The sequence below is a fragment of the Gallus gallus genome, chromosome Z (genome assembly GCF_016699485.2).
Source record: "Gallus gallus isolate bGalGal1 chromosome Z, bGalGal1.mat.broiler.GRCg7b, whole genome shotgun sequence".
Taxonomy (NCBI): Eukaryota; Metazoa; Chordata; class Aves; order Galliformes; family Phasianidae; genus Gallus; species Gallus gallus.
This window is the reverse complement of record NC_052572.1, coordinates 37,754,638-37,779,325: the sequence shown is the minus strand read 5'-3', so window position 1 is coordinate 37,779,325 and position 24,688 is coordinate 37,754,638. Positions and strand designations below refer to the sequence as shown.

The 24,688-nt window shown below is 38.8% G+C and overlaps 1 protein-coding gene across 4 annotated transcripts in view; it reads right to left on the bottom strand.

Moving 5' to 3' along the window:
- Nucleotides 1–24,688, bottom strand: part of PCSK5 (proprotein convertase subtilisin/kexin type 5) — a 262,061-nt gene that overhangs the window by 162,629 nt on the left and 74,744 nt on the right. For all 4 annotated transcript variants that reach the window (XM_015280354.4, XM_424841.8, XM_040655981.2 and 1 more), the window contains exon 5: nt 23,461–23,537. In XM_015280354.4, the coding sequence (XP_015135840.2) occupies nt 23,461–23,537 (77 nt within the window). The remainder of the gene's footprint in view (nt 1–23,460; nt 23,538–24,688) is intronic.

Genomic DNA, 24,688 nt, shown 5'->3' with positions numbered 1-24,688 from the left:
ATCTTTTATGGGTCCTTTAAGTAATATTTCAATTATGTTGTGAAAGGAAAGACTTCATAAAATCTTGCATATAAAACATTATGTTCCTTCTACACTGCTTTTCATTTTCTCTGTCCTAGGTTCTTCCTGAGGTCTACAGTTCGGAACAAACTCTGAATCCTGCAAGTGAAATTAGAAAAGTTCCTCGTTAATCACTACAATGATTACTAACAAGATAAACAAATATGATGAAACTGATGCTTGAGATGCTATGAGAACTTTCATGGAAAATGAAATCCCCAAAATTTCAAATCACAGTTTATGGAGACAGCATATTATAGGACTTAATCACTAACAGGAGGTAAATCATGTAAGGTGCTTTCAAACTAACATTTTTTGTGAATGTATATATTTCAAAACACAACAATGTCCTATATTGGTAGGATGCTTGCATGACACACAACTTGTTTAAAAAAGATGGTGCAGTCCTAGAACAAAGCATGACGGCCTTTCTACAAAGGCCTATCTTGATAAACTTCAAAGGTCAATGCTTCATTTCACTGGATCCCTTGCCAGCATATACTGGTGGGAAATTAGTTCCCAGGCTACTAAATAGCACTTTGAAGAGACACTCAGCTAAAAGGTTTAGCACTTGTCCTTTGTGTTCATGTCAGTGTGATGCAGTATTACAGAACAGAAACATGAAAGGATGTTTGGCGATGAGACATTCTGGCCATCTACAAATGGGTCGTCTACCTGATGTCTGAAAGAAAGAAAAGGAATGGAAAGAAGAAAAGCTATCTTTTGTTACGATTCATAAGGAAAGACACATTAAAAAAATTGCCATTCAAAGTGATACTCAAAGCTTTGGGCTCAAGAGGCTATCAGGTAAAAGAAAGATATCACATCCATTATCTTCAAAATAGTTGTACTTAGACACTTATGGAATTGGCTAACACTTTCTACCATAATTTCTCATATTATTCGGATTATGTTTAACTACTTCAGCTAATTTTTCCATTCAGACAACAAGGCAAACCTTTTTCAAAAATTTATTTATTTTCATTTTTGTCTATGTGATAGAATACACACACACACACACACAAGCAACAAAGAAAATGCAATTCAGATTGATTTTCATCTCTCTGTATAAAGTTCATCAGTCTGTCACTAACAACAAGCCAGTAAGTTGTCAAAGACCTGCATCAGAAGACCTTAGTAAAGATGAATTCTCTGCCTTATGATGCCTCTGCTATTAGAGGGATAAATTGAAACAAACAAACTGTCAAAAAAATATGCCTCTGTGAATAGCTGTGTGCCACTTTTGGTGTGCATGAACAGCGCTTGAGCACCTGGATAGTAAAGGATCTTTTGGCGGCTCCCTGAGAATAAGATAAGCAAGAGAAATGTAAGAGCTGCACCCTGTTCTGTTATACAACATGACTTTTTTTCAGTAATAGATTTTACTAGATTTTCTCTAGAACCTGAACAGGTCAATATTTCAGGCTAGGGATGGAAAGGGATGGAAATGTGCATGTTCCATGGTTAACTATCACTCTCCATCCCAGCAACATACAATTTAAACATATGTCATTGACTTTGAGAACAAGAGGAAGGTATAAGGCACCAGGTAAGATAAAAGTTAATTGATTCACAGCTTGGCTCTGAATGTTTAGAGTAGGAAATATTCAGTTAAGGAAGAAAGCTGTCAGTATTTTGAAAACCCCTTTCCACGTAAATTGGCTCTGCATCTCAGAGTCTCCATTTCTGACAACTACTCATTGAGCCCGGCAAACACTCTGAACACACATCTCTTTGCAGTATTTTATTCTTTGGAACTCACCAAGTATTTCAGAACACAAAAAGCTCAGGAGACTGGAGGATTTAAAGCCCTACAGCTTTTCATGACACAAACATTACAGTCCAACCCACTTCAACCTGTCACCACGGAGTCTTTTCAGACTAGGAAGTAAAGGAAAAAGAGTTTCAGAGTATTTCAATGCAAGCCCATCACAAATGTCTCTGGTCGTACCAGTAATTTACTGAGGTTTTCTAAGAGATACTCAGCACAGAAATGAGCTTGTGTAAAAGATAAAGAAAACAGAGGCTTGTTTGTTTGTTTTCATCAGGGGAAATACTGGCAGAAAACTTCACATCCTTTGAAAATTCTGTGCTGCACATATTGTAAGTGGATATCAAATAACTGTAAAAAGATAGGGTAGTCTAAAAGTTTACATAAAGTTATGTTCATTTTAATAGGCTATGCTTGAACAGCTGCTCCTTTATTTTTGATAATACAGCCTTCTTCCTCAACAAAACCACATAATAAACACATTAAGCTATCCATAAAAACACTGCATTTATATAAAAAGCTGTTTATTATAAATTACCATAGAATCCCAGTGATGAAACACGTAGTGTGAACTAATCTGGATTTCCATGAACCAATAACTAGTCAGTAATCTTCTCTTCTGCCTAACAAAATTACAAACTTCACATTGAATATATTTTACAGAAAATTAAAATTACAGATTTAAATGAACTTCATAGGTTCTGCTTTATCCAAATCCAAAATTTTGATCAGCAAAGTTCTGATTCTGTTGCCATAGAGAGATACTGCTGCCATTAGTCAGGGGATAAACATGAAAACTAGTTTACACGTGGTAATATGGACTGAAAATTGTAGCCACCACTGCATGTCAGTATGAACTACATAACCACCAACACTGTTTCCATTATCCAAGTATGGTTGACCTATATCATTCTGAAATCCAAACATCTACAGTTACATTTGCATCACTGACAGTGAATAACAAATGTTAAAATAAATAGTTTTTCAAATCTCTGTGTGGAAGAAGAATGGAATTTTAGCCAGCTATTCTTATGTGGAATAAAATAAATCAATTGTCATTTATTTTTTGAAAAACTCTCCCACAGCTGAAATTTGAAGTGTGCTCAAATATCTCTCTTATACTGGAATATGTTTGTAAGTAGGTAACTGTGATATCTTAGACACTTCAACGTAATAACTGCTGGGGAAAATATGTACTTTAACAGCAATAATCAGAAATGCATTTTGTCAGAAATGAACGTTATTGCATTCTTGAATAATGCCTTATGTAATTCAGAAGAAATTATGTCTTAGATCTGTTCACATATAAATGGCCTTTAATCTGGAGGATGAAAAATACTTTCTAAACTGGCACTAGGTTAGGACGTTGTTCCCACAATGTCTGAAAAAAGGCATATAAAGGAATTCACAGAAGTTGAAAGTATAGGAAAAGGAAAAAATCTGTTACCTTCAAGACACAATCTGCTACTACTGAAAAATAATAAGAATAAAGCTATTTCATGAAGGGGAGATATCTGGAAATCAACAGCGGAGAAAGAAATGACAGAGTAAATGTGAAAAACAAGTTACACAAATCTTCAATGTGAGATATCAGGAGAAATGCCAAAGACTTGGGTGTTACATAGCACAGACAGGATTCTGTTTGTGAGCATCAAGTAGTGTTGTAATGTGGTTACAGCACAGGACTGGAAGCTGGCTTGAGTCAGGTTCCCCAAGGCTAATGACTTTTTGCACGATTATGGGAAGTTACTTAAAGAATAACTTGAAAACAACTCATCTATTCCTCACAAATAAATCAACAATGACAGCATTAAAACAACCACATGGAACACTTCAAATCCCAGACATTTCAAACTTAACAGTATGGGTAATAGTGATCCTGCCCTGCCATTCCTTCTAAATTCGTTTTCTATTAGTAGCAGGCAGCTAATTTGTCACAAGTATGAAGTTCTATGCAAACGCAGCAAAGGAATGTGGTTCCACAATATTAATTACCATTTGGCAGTTTGTTTATGTGAGTGTGTAAATTAATCACAATGTTTAAAACAAATTGGTCTTTTCCTGTATTTTCTACCAAAGAGAAAACAAACAATGAATAACAGGACTGAGGGAACTATTGTAGCATGACATGGAGTGAGAAATAGGCAAACAAAATCAGCAACTAATCTATTTAGCTATGTATGTAGTTTTATGTAGCATTCTATATATATTAATACACACACACATATATATACACACACACATACATTTACAGATGATATTCTAACCCAGAGTTAAAATTTTAATTCAGGTAGCTTTCTGCAGGGAAAAAGGTGTTGGTGGATAGAAATAAAATAGCTCAAAAGACATCAAAGAGCAAAACAGGTGAGTTTTTGTTTTGTTTTGTTTTGTTTTTTTTACACAGCCTGTCATATTATTGTACAGTATGCTTCTAAAGTCAGGAAAACCAAATCACAAGTATGAACAGTGCACTTCAGTTATTGTGCACTGGAATTAAAACTTCCTTAGAACAGCATTGCAGTGAACACAATCTTAGAAGAAGCTTGCTGTATCTTATCAAAAGCACAATTATGTTTGCCTTTGAAACAGAATAATTATGAGGCTGCTTTGACTTCCAGGTTCCCCTGACACATAACCAAAATAATCCTTTTTTCACCTAACTCAAGTTGTTGAAGATACTGTATGAGTGATGGAAAGTCACAGAATGAGGAGGATGTTCCCCATGCAATTTTTCCACTCTTTTTAAGCATTTGAGGTTGGTTGAGCCCTCTTTGTGTGCATCCCAAGGAACAGAGGGGTGTATGCACTTAGGAAGAACTACATATCTGTCTATACTGCTCCCATCCTTAAATTGAGACATGGTAGTTTCATCTGCTCACTCAAGACATACAGGGAAGAGAATAAATGAAAGCCCAAATTCAAATCTCATACATATGGAACTTGGCAAACAAAAATGGCATAGGAACAACAGTATTATAAATCTAAATGAGGAAAAAAGATATGCAAAATCAGACATATTTGTAGAGTAAGAACTCTCATAATCACCTTGCAAAAATGGCAAATGTAGTTATTTTTTAAAACTTGAACTTACTGGTTCAATATAGTAATTAAGCTGGTCCCCCCAAGTCTGAAACAGTGTCAGGGAACAGAACAGATTATGAACTAAATCATACAGCTTAAACTCTGCATCATCCCAATAACCTTGGCTTTTAGTTATGGTTAGGTAACATTCTACTCTTGCATAAAGAAAGGAATCTTTGTGACTTTGCTAAAAATACAGAATAGAATTAAGGAATCATAAAGTCATCAAGATTGGAAAAGATCTCCAAGATCACCTAGCCCAACTGTCCACCTGCTACCAGTATTTTCTCACTAAACCATTTCTCTTAGTACAACATCTAAACATTTCTTGAACACCTCCAGGGATGGTGACTCCACCACATCCCTGGGCAGGCCATTCCAGCATCTGACCACCTTTTTGGGGAAGAAATTTTTCCTAAGCCACTCCCAGTATCATCTCCTTCTTGGTTCAGATACAGTACCACTCACAGATATCAATACTGTCAGCAGATGACAACAGTAAATAATTTACATAGGATCCTTCAAGGTTTCAGGTATCTCTGGTGGAAGACCACTTTCCCTCCATACAGAAGAAACACTGTTTCTTTTGAAAGAAGCAGGAATACATGCAGGCCTGTGGCTGCCTCTCCATGTTTTCTATCTGAGGCTGAGCAGGGCTGGCACACACATTAGGCAATCTACGAAGGAGCAGCTGATAGCAGCTTCTAGAGATACATCTCATTTTTCATTTCAGCTTCATCATATGGATAATGCAAGCAACATATCAAATGAAATTGATGATGATTTTCTTTCTTGGAAAAGTGCTAATATCCAGCCACTACTTCAGTGCCTATTGTTTGCCACCAAATTACCTGCTTTAACATTATTACTCTGTTGAGGAATTGCACTCTTGAACCTTCACTATCTAAACACAGGCATGCTGGATACACGCATGGCTATGAAGGATTATTTGTCCCTTGCTTCAGTTGTTGCTACAGCCTTATGATTTGGAAACTTATAAAATGTATTTGAAGTGCAAAGCATTGGACATGTTACTTTCATATCAGTGTGACTCTAATTCTGAGATGGAGCATTTAGATGGTGGATATGGAGGTGCTAGAAAGCTGAGGGTGTGGATACATGGAACACATGGGCTTCGTGCCTCCTCTGTCTATATCAAACTGCCTCTCAGAGAACCTGTAGGATAATGAATCCTTGAGGTTAGCTGTATAGAAGAATACCTAGGGAGTGAGCAATACCGCCTACAGAAATAAGATAAATCCTGAACAAGAAAGCTGCAGAGGAAATAAAATCTCTAACAGTTTATATTCTCATTCCACAGACAATGCACTGTCCTCTAAAACAATGTTTTATTCAAGTTTAAGCCTGTAAATGCCAGCTTAAGTCAAAGAAACACTAACTGGGTAATTAAAGTAAATAGGTGACCAAAAAATAACCTTAGCAGGTGCTTCACAGGCACTCTCTCTTTCCACTTTTATCTCTGTGCAAAAGACTTTGAGATCCATGCATAAATAAATAAATAAATAAATAATAATAATAGTAACTCACAACATGATGATAATCTTGGAATTTTCAAAGCCAACATAATACACAGGCATGTAATTACAAGTGCAAAAATCCCTACATAATCTAGCAAACAAGCAGAATTGAAAACATCCATATGTCATCATAAAAAGTGTCTAGAAATAAATGTGTCTCAATAGGAAACTTTGGAAAACCACTAGATATGTTTCTAGATGTTGTTATCACTGCTTCATCAATACATATTTTACTAAAAAGATGCACTGATTTAAGTGGAAAGGTTTTAAATTAAACATGGTTAAACAAACAAGTAAAAATTTTTGCTACCGGATTCCTTTAAGATTTAAAAAAATATGTTAATTACAAGAATCAAACAATTCAAATTAGCATAAATATATTTAACAGATGAAATTTCTAAACAATTCCTTATTTTTATCATGCAACCACATGGCTAATGAGCATAGTGTAAGGTTCTGTTAGTGTTTTTTTAGTCTAGAATCAATCCTAATTTGCATTATTCCCAAGACCTCAGATTGCAAAGGAAGTCAGTGTAACTCCCAATATTCCTTTACACAAATTAGAAACTCTTTGTATGCCTTATGATTGCTTCCTAACCTAAACTGTGGGTTTATTTAGTAAGCTTCATTAATGAACTTGCTACTAGTTTTTCTGGTTATATGGCTATGTAAAGTTGGCAATTCCATATTTATAATATTTACAATTTTCAATGGTTTTTAAATGCTTTAGAGTAAGAACTGGAATACTGACACAACGAGTATTTTCGGAAAATCCACTTGTATCACAGAATAATAGAATCACAGAATGGTTTGGATTAGAGTTTGGTTTGCCAGTATGAGACTATATGAAACACCTCTACTAGAAGAGCCACAGCTTAATAATGATAATTTTTAGAATGAAATGTAAATTTGATATCATTTTCTTAGCTTTCTCTAAGCAAAACACTGCATCTGTAAATAATGCAAAATTAAAAGCGGGGAATATCTCAGTCTTTCTGCATAACGTAGCAAACTGTAACGCCAGTGAGAGGCAGGAATATTTTGCTTCATCTCCGTACTGAGCAGAAATCCACCCTGTAATTTAAAAGAATTTACACTGCAACCAAATGATGCATAAGGAAACCTCGGAACATAGCATTCTGATCATTCTGTGGTGGTATACACTGTTTTTTCATTGTTGCAGTGTTTGTTTTTTTCCCTAAATTATCTGCATTTCACACAGTTACATATGCATGTGTGTATGTGCAAAGAAAGATATAGGAAAGAGATACTGAGGGACCTCTAAGGAAATTTTTGTGCTCATTAGGGAGGTTACTTGCTACTTCTAAGGGAGAACGTTCTGTTATTTTGTAAGTCTCAATTTTTAAAATCCTTTCTAGGTAGAACAAGGCATGTAGGGGTACAGGTAAAAACATCTTCTGTTAAAACATCTGCACATTGGGTTGACCCAACAGGCAGCTAAGCCCTTCTTGTGGTTCCTTCCTTATTCCTCCACACTGGGATGCAGAAGAGAAACAGAAGGGCCAAAGCATGAAAACTTTTGAGTTGAAATAAAGATGGCTTAATAGAGAGGGAGAAAAAAAGTGATAAAAACAAAATCGCTCATCACATCCCACGTGCAGATAGACGTCCAGTCAAAGTCTGAGCAGCAGATAGTTTGCAAAAATACTCCCCTTCCACCCATTTTATTGCTGAGCACAATATTATATGTCATGGACCAACCATTTTGGTCATCTGGGTCAGTGATCCTGACTGCCATCTCCCAGCTCCTTGCTCAAAGAGCTGTCATAAACAGGGAAAATATTGACACTGAACAGGCAGTGCTCAGCAACAACTGAAACACAGGTGAGTTATCAGCACCACTTTGGTCACAGATCTAAAGCACAATACAATACGGGTTGTTGTAGAGAAAATTAACTCTGTCCCATCCAGACCCTGTACAATTTGGTGTAACTATGAAAAACAAGACGTAAATATGAGATAGCAGACACTTTTTCAGGACTACCCACGTTCCAAGACTGCCATGGCTAAAACAAAGTAACACTAATGCCTACATTATTTATCACCTTACATTTGTAGTTGTGAGCCTTTTGTGTTACACATACATTATGCACTTAGATACTCCATGTTCTGTTCCACATTTTCTACTTCACAAGATTTTGTATGATGATATGTTATCACAGAATCATAGAATCATAGAATCATAGAATGGTTTGGGTTGGAAGGGACCTTTAAGATCACCTAGTTCCATCCCCCCATTATAGCCAGAGGTACCTCCCTCTAGACCAGGTTGCTCAACACCCCACCCAGCCTGGTCTTGAATGCCTCCAGGGAGGGGGCATCCACAACCTCTGTGGGCAACCTGTTCCAGTGTGTCACCACCCTCACAGTAAAGAATTTCTTCCTGATATCTAGTTTAAATCTGCCCTCTCCCACTTAACAGCCGTTCTCTGTTGTCTTGTCCTTACATGCCCGTATATACAGTCCCTCCCCAGCTTTCCTGTAGACCCTCTTCAGGTGCTACAAGGCTGCTACAATGTCCCCTCAGAGCCTTCTCTTCTCTAGGCTGAATAGCCCCAATTTTCTCAGCCTGTCCTGGTAGGGGAGGTGTTCCAGCTCTCTGATCATCTTCGTGGCCCTCCTTTGGACCTGCTCCAACAATTCTATGTCCTTCTTGTGTTGGGGGCCCCAGAACAGGACACAGTACTCCAGGTGGGGTCTCACAAGAGCAGAGTAGAGGGGCAGAATCGCCTCTCTCAACAGCCAGGTTATGCTTCTGTGGATGCAACCCAGGATGTGACTGGCCTTCTGGATTGCAAGTGCATACTGCTGGCTCATGTTGAATCTTTCATTAACTGAAACTCCTAAATCCTTCACTCTGCTCTCAAGCCATTCACCAGCCAACCTGTATCTGTGTTTGGGATTGCTCTGACCCAGGTGCAGGGCCTGGCCTTTGGCCTCAATGAACTTCATGAGGTTGGCATGGGCCCACCTCTCCCGCCTGTTCAGGTCCCTCTGGATGGCACCCCTTCCCTCTAGAGCGACAAATGTATCACTCAGCTTGGTGTTGTCTGCAAACTTGCTGAGGGTATACTTTATCTCACTGTAATCAGCCACTGTATCAGCCACTATTCAATCTAATTCATGGTTTTCATCCTTCTGAGATCCCATCTGGAGTACTGTTTTCAGCTCTGAGGCCTGCAGCATAAGGACCCAGACATGTTCAAGTGAGCTTAGGACCACAGAGATGTTCAAAGGGCTGAGCACGTCTTCTGTGAAGACATGCTTACAGAGTTGGGGTTATTCAGCCTGGAGACAAGAAGATTCTGAGGAGATCTCATTGCAGCCTTCCAGTACTTTAATAGGGCCTACAGGAATGCTGGAAAGGAACTCTTTTCCTGGAGTGGACAAGGGGGTAATCACTTTAAACTGAAAGTGGCTATGTTTAGGTTAGAAATTAGGAAGAAATCTTTTACTCAGGGTGGTGAGGCCCTAGAACATATTGCCCAGAGAAGCTGGATACCCCATCCCTGGAGCTGTTCAAGGCCAGGTTGGATGGAACAAATTAATCTAGTGGATGGCAATCCTCTTCATGGCAAGAGGGTTGGAACTAAGTGGTTTTTAAGATTCCTTCCAACCCAAAATATTCTGATTCTATTATTCTATGACCCAGACTGACAGATACATAGCAGCTGTATGTATATCAAGTGCTTGATGTATCTTCTTTTACCTAAAATCCTCCGCAGTAAGCCCTATCATTTCTGTGTAATGAGAAATGAAATGGAAAAATTACAAGCTTCTAAAAATACGTAGCAGCTGAAAGCTTTCTACTGTAAGCACATATAAAGCAGAAATAAAGCACAGCATATACATACAAGAAAGCAGATCTAGACTTTCATGTTTAGATACGCTTTGCAGCAAAAGCAGTCCATTGGACCAAACAAAAACAGTCTGGGACAACACTTTTGGTGAAAAAGGTACATTTGTTGCTTCATACAAGGAAGACACTGACAGTTGTAAAGATTCCAGGGTTGTGTTTTCACAGAGTAGTGGTAATACAGTGATATGCAGGCATACCATGGATAGCTCTTTACCTGTAACCCATTCTGCATACTCCACTTGTAGTAATGTATGATTGCTTTTGCAGTGTGGCAACAGTTTGAAGAAAGAAATATTTTATAACTCTGAATCCTCACCAAGCTCTAATTTAAAAAAATATTACCTATCTGTTTTGAATTCTGACTGCAATTTCAATTAGGTATGCACTGTGCTTAATGCTAAATTCCAATCAGAGTGGAATAGAAGTAGCTGTTCTTTAAGGATGCCTTTCTGAGTGCACAACAGCTCTTTGCCCCCCAGTACAGGAAAACAAGAAGAGGAGACAGGAAACCTGAATGGCTGGCCAAGGACCTGCTTGTCAAACTGACAGATAAGAAGGACATGTACAAGCAGTGGAGACAAGCATGTGTAGCCTGGGAAGAATAGAGGAATACTGTACAGACATGCAGAGATGCAATTCAGAAAATCAAGGTGCAGATGGAACTGCATTTGGTGAGGGATGTGTAAAATAACAAGAAAGAATTTCACAGTTACACTGGTCAGAAGAGAAAGGCCAAAGAGAGCACACCCCCTCTGATAAATGAGAAGGGAAAATTGGCTACAACAGACATAGAGAAGGCTAAGGTACTACGCAAGTTCTTCACCTCAGTCTTCACTGGCAGCCAGGTTTCTTGTGTCTCTCACATCTCCGAGCCTCACATCCCTGAACCTTAAGGTGAGGGCTGGAGGAGCAAAATCCCTCCCATTGTAAGAGAAGAGCAACTCTGAGCCTACCCAACGAGACTGAATGTATACAAGTCCATGGGGCCCAATGACATGCATCCCAGGGCCCTGAAGGAACTGGCTGTTGTGGCTGCTGAGCTGCTCTCCTTCATATTTGAAAATACATGGCTATCAGGTAAAGTCCCCAGTGACTTGAAAAATGGAAACATCACTCCCATTTTCAAGAAAGGGAGAAAGGAAGACCCAGGAAACTACAGACCGGTGAGCCTCACCTCTGTACCTGGGAAGATCATGGGGCAGACTGCCCTAGAAGACACGCTAAGGCACATGTGAGATAAGGAGGTGATCTGAGGCAGCCAGAACAACTTCACCAAAGGCAGATTGTGCCTGACCAGTCTGGTGGTGGCCTTCTATGATGGAGTGATGGCACTGCTGGACAAAGTGCAACTGATGTAGCCTACCTGCACTTGTGTGAGGCCTTTGGCATGATCCTGCACCACATCCTTACCTCTAAATTGGAGAAGTATGGATGTAAAAGGTGGACTATTCAATGGATACATTGGGTGGAAGGCCACAGCCAGAAGGTTGTGATCAATGGCATTACGTCCAGGCAGAGGCCAGTGATGAGTTGTGTCCCATAGGGGTTAGTCATGGGACTGGTGCTCTTCGACATCTTTATCAATGACATAGACAGTGGGATTGAGTGATCTGTTCACGTATGAAACCATTGTGGCCTTCCAGTACTTGAGGGGAACTTAAGAGAGAGACCAACATTTTTTTGTGGCCTAGTAGTGATAGGACAAGGGAGAGTGGCTTTAAACTAAGAGAAGGGAGATTTAAGTTAGATGATTTGGGGAAATTATTTAGTTAGAGAGTGGTGAGGCACTGACCGAGGTTGCCCAGAGAAACTGTGGATGCCCCATCCCTGGAAGTGTTCAATGTCATTCTTACCTCTAAATTGGAGAAATATGGATGTAAAAGGTGGACTATTCAGTGGGTAAAGAATTGGATGGAAGGTCACAGCAAGAGGGCTGCAGTCAATGGCTTTATGTCCAGGTGGAGGCCAGTGACGTGTGGTGCCCCCCAAAGGTCCAGTATTCTTTAACATCTTCATCAGTGACATAGGCAAGGGGATTGACTGCACCCTCAGTGAGTCTGTGGATGACAGCAAGCTGAGTGGTGCAGTTGATAAGATGGAGTGAAGGGATGCCACTGAAAGGGATCTGAACAAGCTCAAAGGGTGGGCCCATGTGTACCTAATGAGGTTCATCAAGGCCAAGTGCAAGGTGCTGCACTTGGGTCAGGGCAATCCCAGACATATGTACAGACTGGGGGAAAAAGAACTCCTTGATAGCAGCCCGTCCAAGAAGGACTTGGGATTGTGGTTGATGAAAAATTTTAAATGAGTTAGCAGTGTGCACTTGCACCCCAGAAGGCTAACACTGTCCTGCCCAGTGGAGTGAGGGAGGTGACTGCTCCCATCTCCTTTGCCTTCTTGAGGCCCCATCTGGAGTGCCGAGTCCAGGCCTGGGGCTCTCAGCACAAGACAGATGTGGAGCTTTCTTCATGGATCCAGAGAAGGCCCACAAAGATTATCAGAGAGATGGAACATCTCCTACAAAGACAAGCTGAAGGAGCTAGGCTTGTTCTGGAGAAGAGAAGGCTCTGATTAGATCTGTCTGTAGCTTCACAGTAATTAAAAGAAGCTTATAAATAAGAGAGAAGTAAACTTTTTACATGGATAGAGAGTGATAGGGCAAGGGGAAATGGGGAGGTTTAAATTAGACATCAGGGGAAAATTTTTCACTGAGAGTGGTGAGGTGCTGGAACTGGTTGCCCAGAGAAGCTGCAGATGCCCCATCGCTGGAGTCATTGAAGGCTAGGTTGAACAGGTCCCTGGGCAATCTGATCTAGTGCCTGATTTAGTCACTGTCAACCCCACCTATGGCAGAGGGGTTGGAACTAGGTGATCTTGAGGTCACTTCCAACCCAAGCCATTCTAGGATTTTGAGATTCTTCGATTTTATGTTGTGCACTAAAAGGGCAACCCGTTTCTCTTCAGGGCTATCTCCATTTCAAAGTTCAGTGAGGTAATTTTTGAAATAAGTTCAAATCCTACTCAGCGTGAGGTTTTTTGTGTGTTCTTTTTTTTCTTCTTTTGTTAGTTTTTGTTTGCTTTTTTAAGGAGACATATTACTGATTGAGCATGAGCAAAGTTTCCTCACGCTCTCTGGTGAACAGGAGTTAGTGTAAAATGGCTAATTCTCACACACTCACTAAGGTAGGAAACAAATTAGCAGCAGTTCATTTGATGTTTATGGAGTGTTAAGAAGACTAATGAAGGGAAATAAGTCTGTGCTGTAAGGAGAAGTAAGATATGCCTTCTTATTATCTACTGTTGGGTGCTCTTTGGCCTCATCCATCAGACTAGCTGTCCCACATTTGAGAAATAAATAGGTCACAGCCTCTATATCAGTTTGCTAAAATCAGGAATTTGATGATTTTTTTTTAGGACTCTATAGCAAAACAATTCATTTTCAAAGCAGGTTAAACTTCTGTAGTATGTAACACAGCAGCACAATCTACATTTATGATGGATACTCATTTCTTCACTTCATCTGAAATTCTCTACCTTGATTGCTTTACTTCAGGAAAAAAACAGTAACTTGCCTTCAAGAGAGATATCTCATTTAGCTTTAAGTGTCAAATGAAGTAATTCAACTGTGTATCTTTAAAATAAATTACAAAATCACACTAATTTAAAACAAAGCTTGAAATAAAAAACCCGCCTACAGCAATAAATCTACACAGACGCATATTTTTTCACTGGGGGAAAAGAAAAAAAAAAGCCATATCTGAGAGTTTTATCCTGAAAATGTCTTAGAAAAACATCTATTAAATCCATTAGAACATTTGCTTACAGCATAACTTTGCAGGACTCGCCTGCTAAAAGGCTTTTGACACTGGATTTGCAATTGCTTTATCAAACTTGTAATTAGAGGTTTGCCTTTATTGCCACAAGTATTAAAGGGGGAATCAATCCTATACTTTGTGTTTGTACATGCTGGCTGAGAAGTCTCAATGAACCACATTTTGCACTGCATCTGTCTGAGTTGACTACTGTGAACTCAGCTGGCAAAACCAATTACCACAAACAAAACACAGATTAACTCATCTACTTTCTCTAATACCTACAATGTGAAGAAGGAATAACACGGAGAAATGTGGTTTTGCTCTCAAATTCTGCTCTGTAGACCTATATGTATAATTGTGTGGAACCTGAAACTAATTTACCATTGTAGCAAATCAAAACTTCTATACAGAAGTAGTAGATTCTCTCCTCCTAAGTTCAAAACCTCAAAATAAAGGTTCATACTTAGAGGAAATATCAACTCCAGGAAAAAGACATTCTGAAAATAAAAATAATAATAAAATAATAATAATTTTAAAAAATACACAACCAAATGACCAAAGCAAACCACTTCCATTTCTAACTTCAGAAGAGTGAACGTCAAAAATAAAATAACTACACAAGCTTATATCTCTTCTATTGTTGATTTTGAAAAGAAAGGGAAGATCTGACTCATTGTTATCAATTATTTACATAAAAGAACTAGGAGCAATTGCATAATGTTTCAGAATGTCATTCTACTTGTGAGCTCATTGTCTGGTACTTCAATAATTAGAAACAGGAAAAAGTCTTTCCTGTAGTGTTGTGGTTGTACATTTGAGATTTTGAGAGCCTTGTAAATTTGGAAAAGGAAAAGCACTGCTCATCAAGCACCAGTTACACAGTGAAAAAATCACTCAACAACTTATACCAAGGTAATGAGAAAGGATCACAGTTTTCGCCTGTGAGCAACAGGAATTCCAAGTGAAATTTGTTTTTCACTCTGTTTGATTCAGTTTCAATGAATTAGTCCAAGTAATGTCTTTCCCTTGGCTCTCAGAAAATTCTAACTCAAATCACTTGAGCACTCCACAAGCGATTATGTAATGCAGTGTGATAATGAGTAGATTAGACAACTTTACTAAAAAAGGCAATTTTTGGCAGTTTGACAAATATATATTAGGGTAATTTCTACTTTTTAAGTTGAAACCTGGATAAAAAGGCTACTGAATCGATGCTGTAGTCTAATGATTTTTTCATTATCCATTTAGAATGAAACGTTCTTCCAGGTGACCAACCATAGAGACCAGCAATGAAGGTACTGTGTGTACATGGATCAGCCTAATAAGGGCTGCTTCCTGTCTATCACAACTAAAAGTTCTCAGCTACTAGTGATTGCGGCATCTACCTTACCACTTCTCGGAATCCTTGATGAACACATTTTATATTGGAGCAGAAAAGCACAAGAATGTCAACACTTTGCTTGCTTTCTGTCCTGATTTAATGTGGATGTTACCTCTTTCCTTAGGTTTAATGCCTGTTATAGATTAAAATGAAAACATAATTAAGTGCACTAAGTGGTGGTGATTCTTGTCCCGTGTTCTTAAAATATTTTTGTTTCAAGGAATGCAATTGTTCCCCTCCAGAAAGGTTACAGACATACATCTGGTCTCTCAGTTCTTGTCTGAGTTAAACAACAGATGCATGAGGATTACCTCTGAGCCGTGGCCATGTAAAGGACAGGCATGTTCACTGAATAACAGTGTACAGGGACTCTAACGGTTAAAATGGGAAGGAAGAAAAATAGTCTCCAAACTAATCTGTAGAGTAAGGCTACTTCAGCAAAGCACAATTCTGCAAGCTGAGCTTTAAGACAACATTTACCTTTCTAATTCTCACAGTTACTATACTGGGACCATTAGCAACACTTATCTAATATCTCATGATCTCCAGACTGCATCATGCCCCTAAGCACTTGGTTGAGTGATTACATCATAACTGACTTTGAAACTAGCTGATGAATCACAACCAGTGCTCCCTGTAAAATATGTCAAATATCACTATAAGCTGACACATCTTGAACCCTACTTCATTATTCGTATCTGCTAAAACTGCAGTACAATAAGATATTGGTCATAAAGACAGCAAGTTTAAATTTAGAATAGAACCAAAATATGATAAAGCAGGATTGCAATATTGTGGTCCTAGACAGCTAGTAATTACCCCCACCCCTGCCCCACACCGTCATGGTGGTGGCTCTTTCCCACCCAGTGGCCTGCCTCGGCCCCAGGCATGTGCTCATAACTCAGCATTAACCAAAACATCAGCCTAGGTCGATTCATCTTCATTCATGTGGCCCAGGGAAGCCAAAAGGGTGGACAGTGATAGTTTAGATTTGGTTTTCAGAAGTGCATACTTCACCAATCCTTAAATAATAGAACCTAAAATCTACAGTTTTTTGGTAACCCTTACTAAAATCCTGTATACAGAGGGGCAGGCACTGACTTTTTCTCTCTCTTGATGACAACAGGACCTGAAGAAACAGCATGCAGCTGAATCAGTGGAGGGTCAGGACGGGGCTTAAGAAAAGGTTCTTCACCAAGAGCATAGATGGGCCCTGGAATCCGATTGATCATGACACCAAACCTTCTGGAGCTCTAGAAGCCTTTGGACAATGCTCTCAGACATATAACTTGAATTTTGGATGGCCCTGTGTGGAGACAGGAGTTGGGCTCAATGATTCTTGTTCCCAAACACACTCACTGTAAGCACACAATCTATTTGTCTGAACTACATATTTCAGTAAGTTAATTCTCTACTCTAAATCACCTCCTTATTAGGGAATATTTATCTGTTTTAAGAGATAATTTGCTGGCATTGGATAGAAGACACTGCAAGATTACACCATTGCTGAATCCTTCAGCTTTTCAGCCTCTAGATGCTGGAGAAAATCAAGAACAGACATCAGGAATACAGATGCCCTCTGAAAAATACTCCGTCTTAAAAGTTGATACCTTGCTCCAAGTTATCTCCACGGCATCTCCACAGCTTAAGCATCAGCTTACCAAGGCCTTCCCTGTAGATGTGAACTTTGTGATCTGCAGCTCAGTGCTGCTGGAAAGTCTTGAGCAGGCACAGTAGAAAAGAACTGACTAGTTTAAAACTTCACTGAACTCCTTTTTTTTTTTTTGTGTGTGTGTGTGTGAGTAGCTATCTGACAGCAACCTTGTTTTTTTCACACAAATGATACAGCACTAGATGGTGCAGCAGTGCTTCTCAGTACGGCTTATCTTCCCCTAAGTTTTGTCTTCAACATATGACACAGCCAATGGCAAAACAATAGCAACAGCTGCATACCGGTAATCAAGCCAGGAATGTGCACGTGTAGTCCAGAAAGCCAACTGTATACTGGGCTGCATCAAAAGTGTCCAGCAGGTGTAGGAATCTGGTCCTGCCCCTCCACTCTGTGCTGCTGAGGACTCACCAGGAGTACTGTGTCCAGATGTAGAGTCCTCAGTGCAGAAGAGACACAGACCTGCTGGAGTGCATCCAAAGCAGGGCCACAAAAATGATCTGAGGGATGGAACTTCTCTGCCGTGATGACAGGCTGAGACATACGGGGCTGTTCAGTCTGGATAAGGCAAGGCTTCAGAGAGATCTGATAATGGCCTTTCAGTACCTAATAGTGGGCTATAAGAAAGAAGGAGACAGACTTTTTCACAAGGTCAGTTGTGATTGGATGTAGGGAAATGGTTTCAAACCCAAAGAGGGGATATAAATTCAGACTGGATATAAGGAAGAAGTGTTTTACAGTACGGGTGAAGAGGCACTGGAACAGGTTGTCCAGAGATTTGGTGGATGCCCCATCCCCAGACACATTCAAGGTCAGGCTGAACAGGGCTCTGAGCAATCTGATCAATTCTATGATTCTGTGAAACATATAAACTACACAGACAGACATCTCCACTTGTCAGCAACTCCTTCTATTGCAATGCTATAATGGAACCTTTTTTAAATGTTCATTCTAGTAAGCAGTGACAGACTTCATGCTTCCTGTGTTTGACTGTGCTCAGTTCCTCAGACACCTGTTCTGAATAGTGTCACAGCAGTCCATGAAGCTTTTTACTTCTAGTTTACTGACCATCGAGGAGGCAACAGAAGGTGATCTCCCTGTCTAATATTTGATGTCCATTCTGATTAAATGGCTTAGGACATTCTAGAGGACTCCGACATAAGCAGCTGGTACAAACTAGCAGCTTGCCACTGTTGGAAAAAAATTAAGCCTGTGGCATTTTATTGTGCAACTACATCCATTGATGTGACTGTCAAAAGAAAGTAACAATGAATTGGAATGGATGTATTCATCTGCCACTGAAAAATAATGCCAATATGCTGAATCAAGCAGGACTGAAACTCATTAACTCAGAAACTTTTTTGTTATTGTGTGATAAGACATAAGGCTGTCCAGATCCTGCAAAGTTTGGAGATGAAGAAATCAAGGAGTAGTGGCATTTCTTATGGCTTTTAAAAAGCAAAAATTATTGTCTCCCAGAAGTCTCATTAAAAGATAACAGAGAAGGTTTTTTAAACAAGTTGTTTATGTAAAGGGATGCATTACTCAAAAATGTTGAAGAGGCATTCAAAAGAGTCAGCTAGTATATACAAAACAGGAATGATGACTTACTTTTAATTTTTCTTACCCAAGTTTAATAAAAACAGCATAAAAATCAACTGGTATTATTTATAAGAGTTTTTTTAAAGGTCCTGTTTTAAAAAATACCTGCCTGCAGAATCAGATCTAAGCTCTGAAATACCATCATGAGAAATTTCTCGTGGAAAACATGAGATGGCCAAAATAACAAAACACATTAACACACACACACACACACACACACATACATTTAATTTCTGTAGCTATACAATGAGCAGAGTAAATTTAAGTGAGTCCATCTGCTTTCTGTTCAAGGACCTGTGGTTAGCAATGCACTGTTGTTTACAGGTAATTATAGAATAACAGAAAAAGAATTAAGCAGCAATTCTTAGCAGTAAATTAAAACAAGATGCTTTGCATAGCAGTAACAACTTCATCCACAGCTGACTGCTGTCTCTAGCCTCTGAGCAAAAGGAAGTTCTAGTATAGGCCTGTACTATTTACGAGCTTTGTGATTTGCTGCCAATTTGTAGAAACCAAAGTAAACCTCTGGCAGGACTCCTACATACCATAGTAGTTAAAGAAACTATCGACCCACCCTGATTTTGACTACAAGCCTTGAGAGACTAATCTAATGTTTCTTTCTAGTCTCCTATTCTCCTTAGCTAATAGAAAGATTTAACTTAAAACTTAAAGAAAAGCAGTCTGGAAAGCACTATTCTGTTTATCAACAGTCTCTTCACAAGGCCTCAGTTTTTTACTTATACTATTTCCACTACTAATAAGCCTCAGCAACAGAAAGTGTTCACCACTAATTAAAAGTGAAAAGCTAGCAAACAGATCTTGATATTTTACAGCTGCATCCAAAGCTGTCCAAAGACACCTGTTTTTTCTTACAGCACTTCTTTTTTACTCCTTATCATTTCATCCTTTAGTGTTGTTACAACATGAAACAGTAAACTACATCGTGTCATGAAACTAGTCCATTTGTACATCCCCACCTTTACTGCATGACACAACCGGCCATTACATAATGTCATCCAGTTTCTATAGCAGGACATGAGAATCAACTGAATTGATCTTGCACATTGCTAAATCTTTGCAAAACATGGCTTTCAGAATGATCCCTGGTTGTGGTTACCTCACCTTCCAGGCAGAACTTGAGGTGTGTACTGTCAAATGACCACATGCACTGGATAATCAGAATTCCTGTCCTAATAGCTAAAGATATTTTAGATATCTAAAAATACAGAGTCCTAGCTGGGCTTTTCAGTTCCTATATCAACATTTAATTCTTGTTGAGTCCAGAGAGAATTAGGGAAGGAATTGAAGGTACTTAGGTACTGCTTTCCAGGCTAAGTGTATCTGCTAATCAGAAATACTGAGCATCTAAGCAGAGGTTAGGCAGCCAAGTAATCTTACACTGAAACCATGCTCTACATCGCTTCTTTGTGCAAAAGCTGAGTCTACACTGACACCTGTACCTCCTAAGAATACTGATGGAGCTCAGTACAGTGCGGTGTCTGCCCTTCCACCACATCTCACGTCAGAACCTAAGGGGTAGGCACCAAGTGTTTTCATCTGGAATGTAAGGCTGGAAAACTCAAATGTCCCTGCCTTTGGAAAGAAATGAATCTGTCCAGTGTTATTTCCCACAAAATATTCTAACTAGCAACAAAATAGAAAGCAGTGTCCTTCTCTGGACATGCTTTGTAAGAAAGTGATAGCTTTGGTACCTGGCTGAAGGGAAAGATTCGACTGTGACTCACAGCTGGACATTATGTGGCTCCTCACAGCACTGAACAGACTTGAATTTCTGACAGTGCACCTAAACTGGGAGGCCTCTGAGTGTACCCTCACCATGTCCCAGCTCCAAGGACAGGAGCATCACCATGTACAGGGTGAGTCTCCAGAGTGTGTTTGTAGGGAATGAGGGCAGCAGGACATAGGATATGATGTAAACTGGAAGCTCAGCTGTGAGGAAGGCTGACTGTCACATCTTTTCTCAAGATTCCTTGGAGATTACTGCTGACAACATCATTCTCAGTTTCAGAGATGGTAGTCATGGGTACCTGGGGCACTGTCACCTTATCTCAGTGAAACTGGTCATTCCAGTGAGAGACGCAGGCCATCCTTCATTCCCCCCACTTGTCTGTCTAGCTCTCCTCTGACCTCGGAATGAGCTGAATAAAGTAATTGGCTGAAAATGAAATGAGTTGTTGCTATTCAGGTAGCACTGTTTGCAGCTTGATTAGTTCTTTACCCTGGTAAGTTGCACAATGGCTTGAGAAAGGGAGGAGTACTGAGAGAACATGGGGTAAGAAGTGAAATTTTTACTTCTAATGCTCAGTATGGGTATAATATGTAGGCATCTAGTTCAAAGCTGGGGTTCATCTTAAGTAGTTAGCCATAGAAATTAGCTGTTGTAGCACACTGACTGGCAATGCCTACAGGCTCCGGGCTGAAAACAATTTATGGTGGTATGTTACTATTCCATTTGAAAGTGACTAACACTTTCAGAAATCTAGATTGCAGTTCTAAGATTTATCATATGCCAAAACAAAGATTTCTTTTATTAGCCACCAAAAATTTATAGCACATTTGCTGATTCTAACCTTTTGGCACTGATGACAGCACACAAAATTCTCCAGTTGTTAAAAAAAAAAAAAAAAAAAAAAAAAAAGGAAAAAGGAAAAAAAGAAAAGAAACCCAAACCAAAAGAATGTGGAAAGATTAGGATTTGATAGACCTTTTTTATTCATTCCTCTGTTTCAATGAATGTTTGTCTTGAGGATATGAGGATATCTCCTAAAAACTTCAGTGTAGTATTAGCATTTTCAATACAAGCATCTGGTTCTGAAATTCTTGGCTTGTCAGTAAGTGAGTCAATACAGCCACTGGGTCTTTCCACCATTTGTTCTGCATCAGTGTTTTCTCCCTTGTATAAACTTAAACTAGCCTGCACGTGCAGCATGTTTACACATTTCAAAGCAAAGGGTGTTATTGAATTTATCTATTTATACTCTCATGGTACTCTTGCTCCAGGAGATTTCTAGTGAAAAAGAGACAGATATGATTCAGTAAACTGAGATTCTGTGTGAAAATAGGATGAGAAAGACATGCCTAATGGGCAAAAGGGGAAGAAATAGTTCTTGTGTGTACTTGTTCCTATACAAAAATATTTGGCAATAAGCAAACAGAATCAAATAAGAATAACTGAGTGAGAACGTATGCCAATAAACGAACTATTATTATGATTCAAATTAACACCAACATAATACTTTTTTATGTTAAACAGGATTTCTAGTCATGAATGTATGAATATTTATTTACATGCTTTTTTTAAGAGCTAAATTCTTACGTATTTCACATCTCAGCCAACCAGAAAGGATCATGCTGACTGAGCAAACAAATATTCATCAGTAATCACATGAAGCTTTTGTGGTTATTTCATCTTAATAAGGATGAATAGTAGCTACAGTAGCTCCTTGAGATTCACTCTAAGATTAGTCCGTCTGTACGTAACAGGTAACTACAAACACTAGGGTCCTGTTCTTCAGCATGTTTATGTATTTTCCCTTCTACATTGAGAAGAGGGGCATTCTCCCATCAAACTGTGATCCACGTTTGCTCTAATTGGTTCCTTCAGTCAAGTTAATGCTAAGTGTGCAGTTGACTCTCAGTGAGTTACCTAACACGTGCTACATTCTTCTGGAGAAAGTTTGTGGAATTGCAGAGGGAAAAAAAGGAAAAAAAAAAAAAAAAAAAAAAAACACTGAAAAAAACCCCACACAAATTCAAAAGGATTTGATTTGTGTAGAGGACTTAGTTTCACCTTTTGCATTCTGTTTTCTGTAAGCAAGCAGCATTAACTGCTTTCCACAACAAAGAAACCCCCAAATCTCAAGAAAACAATACGCTCAGGCAGCATGTTGAAAGCTAGCAGGATTCCTCTAATACATGTGATTCCACATAAAGGCATTTTTTTCTGCCAGATACACAATTAAAAAAACCTGCCTGCTACCTGAGATGAAGTGTCCCTGACAACTTCCCTTCCAGCCTTCACAATCTAAAGAGCAGAGTTAGAATGACAAATACCAGGAAGCTATGTTCTGAGGGGGAAATGCATCACTCATGCAGATATATTCAGCCAGTCATATAACACTGATATTACAGCTAACCAGAAGTACTATTAGTGCGTTATATAGTTTCTAGCAAACTTCTACATGTAAAATCTCCATGAGGTTAAAAGACTGGTTATAATAGAAAGTAAAATCTTACTAACTTACATATTCCTTCAAAACAGAAAGTCTCTGAAGTTCAAGGAAGTCAGAAGCCAAGACATTTATCACACATAACAACCTGTCAGTAACTCACTGAGATGGAATTTAAGAATGGTAAGAGTCATTCCTTATATTTTGCATCCCAAAAGGATTGAAAATTGTTCATTTCACACACTCAGAATTCTCAAACTATTGTTTATGTGTTTTTGGATTGCTCCAAATGCATTTGAAAAGCAACTGTCATGCAGTGTGCAAGGAAGAAACATAAATACATATTCACAAATATTTAAATGCGAATCATGCTGCTTTATTAGGATTCAAGTTTCCTAGGCTTTTGGAGCAGAACTGGTATTCTTTCTTTGATGAACAAGACTGGAAATGTCATAAGTGTCATAGTGCCTTACTTGTTCTCGTTGCTGGCATCGTATCGAGGCATAGGGTCAAAATCATTTCCGTTGACATCAAAACTGGCCTGTGAATCCTGTAGCCAACGGGAGAAAGAAAACCAGTTTCTCATTAATTAGCCATTGAGTCATGTGGCCTATAAATTCTTCAGCAGGTTTCTACAAGAGAGTAATTAGGTTAACTAACATTCCTGTGGTTCTATGATGATCACACTTTTTTTTTTTAAAGGAAAAGATTATGTATTTAATAATTACACCATTTACAGGCTTTATTTTATTTTTGGAAAAGGGAAGAATATGAATGCTCTCAAAACACATAGTTCTAATTGTAGAGAAGAAAGTGTTGTTTCATTAAGCAAAAAGATTATATTCCTTCTAAGAATCTTTTGGAACTTAAGAGAGTTCATTCTCAAAATTCAGATTTTGCTAAACATTTCAAGATTCAATAAAGATTCTTTGCAAGATGATGACTGAAATTTCAGTCACAGTTTCAGGGAACAATGTAAGTTTCTTAAGGATATTGTTATAAAAAGTACAGCTTGAAACATGACTTAGATTGCATTTCCATTTGTCTGGAAGTGTAACTGTTTCAATTATAGCTGCGATATCTGCACACTTTTGCTCCAAATTTTACCAAGATTATTCCAGCTGAAAATAGTTTATAGAGTAAATAGCTGCTGGTTTGTATGGCTCCCATTAATCCGTGTGGTAGCATGCAGTGTGTTGACATGGCAAGCAGTTCTTTTTAATCTCTTCTTTTTTCAAAACCAGTTACCACATCCACCTCAAATATTCCTGTTTGCAGTCACACCAGCAATAATCTGACATATAGAAGGCATTTGTCATCAAACAAGCAATGTGTACTGCTTTAGGGGAATTCCTTCTTGGCAAGAGGAAAAGGAGAGAGGAGACGGTAGGGGAATAAATAGCTGCTTTAAATTCAGTGGAAAGACAGTACTGGGATGAAGTGACACATGATACAATCCAGGTCATTCAGTGAAGGGGTAAAGTTATGTTTGGTTTGTTTAAACAACTTTAGAGATTAAAGGGAAAGATGTGACATGCATTAGGATCAACCATATACTGACAAATAGGGCAAAGGGCTGTCATTTTTTGTTTATGCACTCCTCCCCAAGTATTTCAGATGTGAGTTCTACATGCAGTGTAAGGAAGGATACAGACATAAGTACTGCTAATTTAAAATAAATGTATTTAAACTATGGACATG